This window comes from Beta vulgaris, chromosome 3, assembly GCF_026745355.1.
Source record: "Beta vulgaris subsp. vulgaris cultivar EL10 chromosome 3, EL10.2, whole genome shotgun sequence".
NCBI classification, from domain to species: domain Eukaryota; kingdom Viridiplantae; phylum Streptophyta; class Magnoliopsida; order Caryophyllales; family Amaranthaceae; genus Beta; species Beta vulgaris.
Window position 1 is genome coordinate 662,679 of NC_079204.1, and position 12,035 is coordinate 674,713.

The window sequence follows — 12,035 nt, forward strand, 5'->3', positions numbered from 1 at the left end:
TCTTAGTATGTACTCCCTCCGTCCCATAATATAGTGTTTGTTTCTTTTTTATACGGTCTTCAAGATGTAACTTTGACCTTTAATATTTTTAATTCCGTATTAACAAAAAATATAAAAAGTTGATATTATGAAACTACACATTGAGACGAATCTAACAAGATCTCACATGAATATGTTCTTTTATATATACAAATGAGAATATTCGGTCAAAGATTTTAAAGTTTGACTCACCAAAAATGAAATAGGCACTATATTATGGGACGGAGGGAGTATTTTATAAATATGTATTTTTTTTACAATTTTTATAAATATAAAACTAGAGATATGTATATTCAAAGTTTTACATTGATATGCGTGAAAAGTGTAAGTGTAACCATTAATTAAAAAGAAATGAAACGAATACTAGTTACATCCACATATAATATATAGTCCATCCAATTTTAAAAAATCTTCCTATTTCTTGTTTAAATCTATTTTTTAAAGACCTTCCTACTTTTCCTTTCTTTAGGTAAATGTTTATTCCCTTTCTACACTAACTTGATTACACACTTGGTAGACCCCACCAATCACAATTCTTTTCCTATTTGATGGAGTATCTCCTATTGTAAGAAAATTAGAAGTAAATTAGCTATAAAAATTGGATTGACTATATGATTAAAACCATACTTTCTTCATCGTATTTTATTCAATCACACTTAAGATTGCGCATAAGGACGTACATCTTTAGGAATTGATGAAAGGTCGGTTTCTTATCTAATTCAAGAACGAATTTTAATTAAATATTTCTCATGTTTACATGACTTGCAACACAATTCTAAGATGATAATATACAAAGTAAACTCACAAGTAAATTCAAATAATATAAAAATTTATAAAATTATAACTCAGTGATTCCTGTTACCAATATTTATATTGTTCGAACCAAATTGATAGTTTACTTTTTATCATAGACAAATTACTATTTTTCATCTTTTGAATTTAATAAGTGATCAAAAATTATTTGACTATAATTTAGCTACTTAACTTTTTGTCCTATAATAAGGACAACTTTTAACTGTATGTCGATATAAAATACTCCCTTCGTCCTTTATTAGTTTACCCCTTTTGACTTTTCACATTTATTGATGTAAAACTTTAAGTAATAATATCTCTAATTATGTATTTGTAAAAATAATAAAAAATTTAATATTTCAAAACTACATATTGAGACGAATCAAACAATGTTACACATGATTATGTTTTCCTTACATATGAAGTACAAATGATGGTAAAAGTAATAAAGATAAATAATGTTATAAGTCAAAGTGGGTAAACTAATAAAGAACGAAGATAGTAGTACATTGCAATGTGTACAGTATACACATCAACATAAAAGTATTATTTATCTTGTTATATCAATTTGAAATGGGTCTAAATTAAATCTTCCATCTCACATAGTATTAGTTACTCGGTCACTTTAGTTGAAGGATACTACTTTGATGTTTAATCATCTTATCTTTGACATGATCGATTACTTCGTTTGGGTAATATAAAAAATAACATCATGGCCTGGAAATGAGCGATCCCATATTATGCAGATAGTGAATTGATCTATGAGAGGATAAGAATGATAGTCAAACCCAACTCTTTTTCTCTCGAGTCTTATGCATTTATCTATTTCCTCTTGCCATTACATAGCAAATCCAAATGTAAATAATAAATTTAGTTTAATTCAATTCAGTTCGGTTGCTATATACCGAATAAAACATACCCTTTGTTATTGTTGCTTTTACGACCCAAAATCAACCGAATACAATAATACTGCAAATCAAATTAAAATGCATAATTAGTAATTACACAATATTTTAAATGTTAAGTTTTCCTTAATATATTTTAATAGGAATGAAAAAAAAAGCATATCAAGTTCGAAAAACATTACCAACCCGGAGCAACACCCGAGTCCAAATACTAATTTTCAATCAAAAATAGTTAGTAATATATCTCGACAACACAATAATACTTCATATTTACAAAGTTCAAATAATATGGTTTATTAACATTTATAATCGTTAAAGAATTATACTATAGTTGCTCAAGGAATTATTAAATCATGACCAAGATTTTCAATGACAGTATTGAACAATTAGAAATTGATCACCTTCAGTTCAAAAAGATAATAACATCTACAAAGGACCTCAATGATTTATATCACCACCAAAATAATTTTAGATTAAAGAAAACATGTTATAAGATTGTTAACGCACGCATCGCGTGCATATAGGACTAGTTTTAAATAAGGGAATTGTTTCACTTATTGAAAAACAAAGGTACTAGATTAAAACTCGAACTCATATTTGAGGATTTAACTAGTCAATTTCTAATTTGAATGTTTGGTAAGAGAGGTTTCAATTAGCTAATTGGGTCCAAAAAGCTCTTTTTAAAAAGTTAGGGGATGAGCTTTTTGACATTAGATGTTTGCAAATAAGCAGGTGCAATGACATTTATTTCCTAAGTTTAAAAACTAAAATTAATAAACAATAATAAGGACAACTACAATGGATTACAGATGTCCTTGTTTGTTAATATACACAATTATATAGCAATCAACTATCATTTACTTACCAAAAATCTATCCTATAAACAACTAATGTATTCAACTAATCAACTTAACTAATACAATTAACTAACAACTACTCCCTCCGTTTCACAATATAAGGCACGCACGATATTTGAGGTCGAACTTTGACCGTTAATTACTCCTAATTTACGTTGATAAAAAAATTTAAAAAACAATATTATTATAGTATTTTTCAAGACGAATTTAACGGTATAATTTTTATAATTTTTATTTAACGTATTTGAGATATATTTACTGTCAAAGCAAATTTTCGTAAAACGCAAATGACTTATATTTTGAAACAGAGGGAGTATTAAGTAATAAATATCCGCTAATTGTCAAACAACCAAACAGGACCATAACCCGAGCTTCTTGTTCCCAAAGCTAATTTCAAAGGAATGGATATTACAATTATTAAGTAATCTCTTTCCCTAAAGCACAAATTGAACAAATGCGAGATTTGTCTGATGAAGAGGTAGGTCTCCAGTCTCCTCAGCGAGAGCAATTGAACGAGAACCAACCAAACCACTATATATAGTAAAACAAAATGTTAACACTTATCGACATAATGTGAAATGGGAAATAATAATAAAGAAAGAGGTTTTGCCAACAAAATGTGATCACGCACGTAAGATAATAGGATTATGCCATATATTTATGCTACAACATGTTACATTATTACTATGGTGTGTTGTATGCACGTAATGCGTGTATAAATTACTAACTCATGAAAATAAGAACATTTTCGCCATTATATTTTGTAAAGCTTAGCTAATAAAATGAACAATATTATAAGAAGTCTTGTAGACGTTCCAAATCATTCAAACGAGCAATAATTCTACCGTATCTCAAATCAAAATTATTGTCTTTTAAAATGAAAGAAAGTACAATGAGTTAAGGAATACAATTTAAACTTGAGGAAGATGTAGGGTTTTCTATTTGCAAAAATATAATTAGATGAGCAATACTTGAGACAAACGAAGATATGGCAATAGGTACGGTGCTAGCCCAAAAAGAGTAGCAACTATAGTAAATAGTCAAAAAAAAAAAAAAAAAATATTAGACAAAAAAATAATAATCATAAACTTCAAAATTGTTTACCTATTATAATATTTTCTTTAACTTATCCTAACGGACTTGAGAACTTATTATAATTTGAATGCTCAAATTTGGAAACATATCTGTGTGAACAAATCGAAAGGGATACAAATTCTAAATTCGAATAGAAATATATAGGCAATATGAATATGATTGTTGTTTTGAGATTTTCGAATGTGAACGATAAGGATTCATTGAAATTTAGTATGATATGGGTTGTTTGGTCCTTATAGGTTCATTATTATCTTTTATTTTTCTTTTTACAACTTTAATACTCGTAGGGTAGAAAAATAAGAGTATTTTAATACATTTTTCTTCATAATTTAAGTATATAATGACTTTTAAACATTCCATACACAACTTAAGTGTCACATACAATTCTTAAAATAATACTCATTTCTTAAATCGTTCTATATTTATTCCGATAAAGTTTATAAGTATGTGGAAAAAAAAACAATTTTGTACTATATGATTCTCTTTCTATTTATAATAATCATGCAACTCCTTATTTTTATGTATATCTAGCTCTCTCCCATCATAAGTAGCACCCCCGTGTTACAATAAAAAGAGAGTGAATAAAATATTAATTTTGAAGTTCATGATAAAATCACACGTCAATTATTGTTATTAATGTTTATTATTTCTTTAACTTTTCGTATTTCACACTTAAGAATAGATAATCCTAAATTATTAATTATTATAAGTTATTTATTCAAATCCAAAATATAAATAATCGTTCAATATTGATGCAATATTAATATTTAATTTGACATGTTAATACTTTACAATTACAAGTCCTATAATATCCATCCAATATGTCACTTGGACCAATAAAACATCTTTAATTAACTTCAAGCCATTTTATCAATATACATGAAAAACATTAAACCAACTCACACAATATTATTATAGAGGAAATAACCAACTTAGCTCAAATTCACACACCAACGAATAATGCCAATCTATATACTATATATCTAAAATTCAAGACAAACAAATGTCATGTTGTCACATGTACTATTACCTTCCCACACAATCAAATGAGACATTAAATAATAAAAATGTATATTTCAAGACTCGAATTCATGACCTCTCATTTGATATGTTAATGCACTAATTAATTACACTACAATGCTCATGTTGGTCTTTGGATGAGGAATAATTTAAAAACAAATATTTTTGTTTTGAAAATTTTAAATGTACATCAGTAAATAATCATGAATGTATGGCCCGAAACAAGAACTAATTCAAAAATGTAATTAAGTTTAAACCAAGCAAAATTATACAAAATCAAAGCAAAGATAACAATAATAATCCAAACCAATTGTCATATTTACATTGGACCATCGTAAAAACCCTTTTATATCAAGTATCAACAAATCTCATTTGGGCCTCCAATTCACATAATGGCATTCTCGTAAAATATTTCAACCAACAAGGTCATTTAACTACCCATCACTATATATATACCCCAACCTCTTCCGTGCTCACATTCTTTGTCTCTCATCTCCCCTTCTTTCTCTCTCTACTTTCAAAACTTCCTTTCTCTCTCCTCTTTTTTCCGGCCACCTTCCACCACCCCTTTCAACCCAATTCTAGGCCCACTCTAAGGCCCGCTTTTTGGCCCACCTCCCTCTTTTTTCTCTCTCCTCTTTATTATTATTATTATTAGAAAATTACCATTTTGTCCTCGAAGTATCCAATTAAAATTCCCACTTGTTTGATGTAGCTATCTTCCTCAAAAAAAAAAAAAAGAATTTAAAATTTGTGGGAAAGTGGTGTGAATTTACTTTTATACCCCTAGAAAGAAAAAAAAAAACGGACGGTGAGGATGAATCACACAAATCGCAGCGTTATAACAGCCACACGAAAGCGCAAAGATAGAGGAGAGATAGAAAACTCGTCGTTTTACACACACAAGGGTAGTTTTGGAAATTCTCATAAATCATTATTATCCAGTAATAATAATAATAACAACAACAACAATACTATTACGACGTCGTCTTCTTCAGTTTCATCTAACCGGCTTTTAGCCGGCTACATGGCTCATGAGTTTATAACAAAGGGCACTTTATTTGGGCAGAAATTCGACCCGGCTCGAGCCGAAGCTATTCCAGTCTCAGCCGCCGAGCCGAAAAGAAAACCGCCGGTTCAAGTTGAATCAGGGTTAAAATCTAACCGTAGTTATGCTGAGGTGGCACAACTTTTAAAGGGTGATGGGACCCACATCCCTGGAATTGTCAACCCTACGCAACTCGCTCGTTGGATCCAGATGTGACCCGTTTACCCGAATCCACATTCGTCTGTCACTCTCTTTATGGTCACAGCCAGGTCACGGTATAAAACCTCCCACACCCTTTTTTTTTTTTATAAAAAAACCTCAACACTAGCATAGTACGGACGATTCGCCGGAAAAATGACGTGGCTGATTTTTATTTAAAAAATATCTGTTGTTTTGTTAATGTTAAAGTATTTATATATATGTTAGTATATATATATAATGCAAAAATGATTGTATTATGTATTAGTAGTAGTTAGTAGTATGTTACTATATGTTGATGGTATTACATTTGAAGTTTGTTTTAATTAGTTAGAAGTTGAATATTTGCGTTAGAATATAAGTTTTTTATGCTTTTTTTTTCTTTAACTGATTTGTTTCTATTAATGATTGGTTGATGCATGTGGATTTCGCATATTTTAATTGTAGATGTGGTTGTAACAATGCATGCTACTACATGCATGTGATATGATATGTGCTTAAAATTGTTATTTGATTAATATGTTATAGATGTATAAATTTTGATGGAATTATTATCTTTTTCTGTTTAGTGGGATGTTAGAAATTTGCGATATGAGTTTGTGTTTTGATTCTTGTATATGTCTCTTCGTTAGAAATATTAATGGTCAAAGTAAAAATTCGAACAAATCTTGTGTGTCTTATAGTTAGATTTAGGGACTAATTTGGAATACATCCTTTGCTCATTTTTCTATTGGGAATATATTCATAACATTATATTATACTTATATACTAGTACTAATTTAGTATGTCATTCGTTTCGTTTTAAATGCAACAAATGAGTATTTTATATTTCATAAATAATATCCTTTTATTGCATCTATACTAATATATTAAAAGGCGTGCGCACACAAGAAACGGTGCCACGTGGCACTCTCCCTAAGGGAGTTTTACTTCCTATAATCCTCAACAATTTAAAAAAGTAGAAATTGCGTAGTATATGTTTTGATCCCGAGACCTCAATAACATATACTAAAGTTTTAACCACTAGACCAAATAACATTTAGTGTTATCATCTTAATTTATAATATTAATAAATGAAAATTTTCTTACCCGGGGCGTAGCCCGGGCATAATAACTAGTTTAAAATAAAACAGAGGTAATATATGTTGTACTTCCTCTGTTCATAATACTCGCTATACTTCTTAATTTAGTGACTTTTAGGCAATTTTTGAAGAAGAGAGAGGTAGAGAGTAAAAAGAAAAGGGATTCATGTGAGAGGAGAGAGAGAATGAGTTTATTGCTCAAAAAAGAAAATGTAGGAAGTAATGTGAAACTTTTCACAATGGAAAGTGTAGCGAGTATTATAAAACGGCGAAAATACGAGTTATCTCGATGGACTGATAATGAAGTAATGCATGTAAAAAATGATGAGTAGTTATTAGTTAATGTGTTAGTAAGAAAAATGGTGATAGTTTGGTGGGAAAATGTAATGAATATGAATTATAAGGATGGTGATTGGCTAAGATTTCAGAGTCGAAATTAAACGTTTTATTTGGGTTCATATATTTTGTTGGTGTGAAGGTGATCACTGATTAGTAATGCCGGTTTTTTCCATAAGACTTTGGGGGAGGTGGGGTCGTGTGATTTCAAGGCGTTGTTGATGGTTTAACAGAAAAAAAAAAAAAAAAAGTTTTCGTATGTGTCATATTCTTCAAAAGAAATAAGACTAGTGATGTTGATGGTATAATTAAAAACTAATACTGCTTAATGTTTGAAATAAGTGAAACGGTTCTGCTAAAAAAAATATTACATAATCCACTCTTGCTTAGGGTATGTTCTGTTCAATTTATTTTTGTTCAACTTATTTTGTCTTATTTTATTTGATCTTATTTTTTTTTTCTTAAATGAGTGAAGATAAATTAACAGAAAATCTTATATGATTTTATAAGTTCTTTTATAAGTTAAAATAAGTTGAACAAAATGGACCCTTATATATATAGCTCAGTTATTATGGTATTAGTTCTTCATTGCGTTCTTGGATAGACTTTTTGTTTGTTATTTGCATGGTTTTCGAGACACATCTTCGACCATTAACACAAATGATTGTGAATTAGGAACATAATAAAATGTTGGATCTTTAAATATGCAAACACATTGAAACAATCTATCTATTATTGACTAGTATTGTGCGAGTTGCAAGCCCCCAATGGACTAAACTTTGATCTCTTCCAACAACACTGAAAAGAAAACACCTCCTTGTTACTAGACAAGCTAATGTAGTCCTTCCCCTAAAAAAAAAAAGCTAATGTAGTCCTTTGTTTTAACAATATTGGTAATAATAGTATTTATAATATATGTTGTTTAGAATTTAATGAGAATTTTATTGAGGGACGACAATAATACTTCATATAACATCTTTCATTATTGTGAGACAAAAGAAGTTAGAATTGAATATTTTGTTAATGTGATTTTAATTCCTGATGTTGCAAGTTTACCATTTACCAAAAAAAGCAACAATTGTACAAATATGTACCTAAATGCACACTAGAGAAGCATACTACAAAGAACAAATATTCATGCATATGACTTATGAGGGCATTTTGCATCATGCATATTACTAACATAAATCAAAACAGTTAATTGATTCGGAATTGCTAAATAAGATATTTTAAAAATAATTTGTTCCATAATCTGGTTTTCATTTCATAGCTATCATTAAAGATGAGCAACTTTGCATGCGTTTTTTATAATTATTTGCGATAATAAATAAATTTTTCCTTGTGTTTCTCAACATAAGTTGAACATATATTATGAGGGATAAAAGTGAAAAATATTGATTGGATATTTTACATTATATTGATAAAATAACAATATAACCATTAAAAAGCAATGGACTGAGGGTCTGTTCTCTTCGGCATAAAACAGCTGAACTGAACCGAGCTGAATTGAGTTAAATTGAAATGGATAGTGATATGTGAGAGTAAAAGTATTGTCCAGAGTTGAGCCGAACTGAACTGAAAATAAATTGGGGAAAACAGGCCTAAATATGAAGTATTTATATTAAAAAGAAACGTAGGTACATAAAGCATATATCACTTCATTAGGTACCAATGTAAAATCTGACGTTTTAATAGCGAGACAAATGAGGCCAACTACATGCTACAAAATGGCAAAAGCAAATACTATGAGGAATATCAGATAAAAAATTGTTAAAATGTCCTGAAGAAAAGTTTAGAAGTCCAAAACTTCGAGACTTCTCTTTGTAATAGGCGGTAATTTCAGTGTTTTTTTTAACTTTTTATAAGAGAATTTTAAAGTCCTCTTCATACGACTATTGGACCATTAAAAAGAGCACTGGGCCCGTCCCAGCCCAGCCCGATATTAATCGTGACACGATCCAGCACGCACGAGGAATTGGCACGGCATGACCGCATGACTGCATGAGACACGAATACACATCACAACTAGGGATGGCAATGGGTGCTGGACCCGACCAAAACCCGTCAGGACCCGACCCATTTATAAGGGTCTGGGTCTAGAAATTTTAGACCAATGGGTTCGGGTCCGGTCTGGGTCCCGAAGAGCGTGGGCCGGGTCTGGGTCCAGGTCCACATATGCTAGACCCAGACCCGCCCCGCGGACCCATTTACATATTAGAATTTTTTTTTTTTACCTAAACTCTAAAATTTTATGAGAGTCTTTAACTTTATAAGTCGTAACATTTTAATATTTTATCAGTTAATTCTTAAAATTTTATTTAGAGAATTCTTTAACCATGGATACAAGAACCTATATATATTAGGGAGAAAATTTTTAATTACATATATTTAAAAATGTGATAAAAACTTAAAACTAAGAAGGACCCATTTAGGACCCCGTAAGGACCCATGGACCCGCTAGACCCAGCGGGTCTGTGTCTGAAAAATCTAGACCCAACAGTTCTGGGGCGGGTCTAAGTCTGTGAAAAATAAACGGGTCTAGGTCCAGGTGGACCCGCCCCATTGCCATCCCTAATCACAACAATAGCATATGGGTAAGGTAATGAGGCATGAGATTATACAACCTCCGTATTTTTTTAGTTGCACCATTTAGTATTGTGTCAGTATTTATTAATCAACTTTATTAAACTATCTGACATTATTATATAAGAAAAAACAGAGTTATATGAGATTTTATTACAAATATCGAATTTTGTAAATTTTTACTTACATCTAATAAGAGATATTAACGTTCAAATAATCGTCACATCAAATGTGAAAATGTAAATGGTGCAACTAAAAAATACAGAGATAGTATATTTTGTTTTAGAGGTCATATACTCATTTTGTAATTTTAACTTTTCGCGGATTTCAATCACTTATTGATATATTACTCCCTGTTTCAACAAAAATAGTTAAAACTGGTTGAATGTGTATTTTAAGCTTTTAAAAATATCAAATTTTCATCGTTTCAATGCTATGTAATTAAAGATAGTAGTACTCAAAGAGGTTTTTTTTTTATATACAGGAGTGGTCAAAGGAATGCTTGAACACCATGACACTCAGAGGTGAATAGAACCTAGAAAAACAATGATGGGATCTTGTTAGATACTCCCTCTATTTTTTTATCTTTCTTACTTAAAATCTTAATACCATTTATACTTAGAGAGAATTTTATTAAATTTTTTTCGATTTATAAGAAAAATATAGTCATAAGGGTCTTGTTTGATTCGTCTCAACTAGTATTTTATTAATATTCAATCGGTATAACTTTTACTAGCATATACCAAAACTGTTCATTGATCCGAAAGTTGCTAAATAAGATATTTCAAAAATCATTTGTGGCATTTAATTGATTTATATGCATTTTTTATAATTATTTGCAATTATAAATAAAAGTTTCCATGTGTTCTCAATAAAAGTTGATCATTTACTAAAGATAGTCATAGAAGTTTTGCTATAACATTAAAACTTGCATCTTTAATTTATTTAGGGATTTCTTTCCTTTGGCTCTACCATCAATGGCGGATCTTCTTTGGGGCAGGCTTGGGCCTGGCCCCTACAAGGCTTATTTTTTTTTTTAAAAAAAAAAATTAAGCCTTGTAGTTTAGAGCCCAAAATCCAACATACAAAAATAATATGTTATTGTGGAAAAATCTGACCCCTATAGCATATCTTTCAACATCCGCCACTATCTACCATATAGTATAAAATTAAAAAAAATGGGTAATAAGAAGTACAAAAAGTAAATAAAAAATAGAAAAGCAAATAAATGAAGAGGTGGGGGTTTCGAGTTGTGTTAATTTATTTGGTGAAGGACCATGTAGGGGACAAAAGTGAGGATATTGATTGGACATATTATCTTATATAAACAAAGTAACGTTGTACCAATTAAAAAAGAACAACCTGAAAACGAAAGTGTGTAGATTAGGATAGCAAAATGAATAGTTATGGGTAAATGTTGAAATCTATATAAAAATTAGAAATGATGCAACTAAAAGAAAATGGTCTAAACTAAAAATTGGGACTTGTTTAACCTCTATGTGAGTGATCTTGTGTGAATACAACTTAGAGAAAATTATTGTTACTACGGGGTTCTTGAAATGATCCAACTTCACTAGGGGACTGTTCTCCCCGATTTATTTTCAATTCAGTTCGGTTCAATACTTTTACTCTCACATATCACTATTTAATTCAGTTCAATTTAATTCAATTCAGTTCAGTCCAGTTCAATTTAACTTAATTCAACTCTGGACAATACTTTTACTCTCACATATCACTATTCATCTCAATTTAATTTAATTTAATTCAGTATAGTTCAATTTAATTCAAATTAATTCAGTTTAATTTAGTTCAGTTGTTTTATGTCGAAAAGAACATGCCTATATACCGATTTAAATTCTCACGTTTTAATAGCGAGAGAAATGAGCCCAACTACTTGCTACAAAATGGCTAAAAAGCAAACACTATAAGGAATATCAGACAGATAATTGTGAAAACGTGGCACTGAAAAAAAATTTAGAAGTCCAGAATTTCGAGACTTGTTTAAGACTCGTTCTAATAGGCGGTAATTTCAGTGTTTTAACTTTTTATAAGAGAATTTTAAAGTCCTCTTCATACGACT

The 12,035-nt window shown here is 30.0% G+C and overlaps 1 protein-coding gene across 1 annotated transcript; it reads left to right on the forward strand.

The window, feature by feature from the left end:
• Positions 1-5,182: 5,182 nt before the first annotated feature.
• LOC104887902 (hypothetical protein) lies at positions 5,183-6,280 on the forward strand. Its single transcript, XM_010672679.4, has one exon. The coding sequence runs from the start codon at positions 5,526-5,528 to the stop codon at positions 5,970-5,972; it is 447 nt and encodes a 148-aa protein (XP_010670981.2). The 5' UTR covers positions 5,183-5,525; the 3' UTR covers positions 5,973-6,280.
• The last annotated feature ends 5,755 nt before the right edge of the window (positions 6,281-12,035 follow it).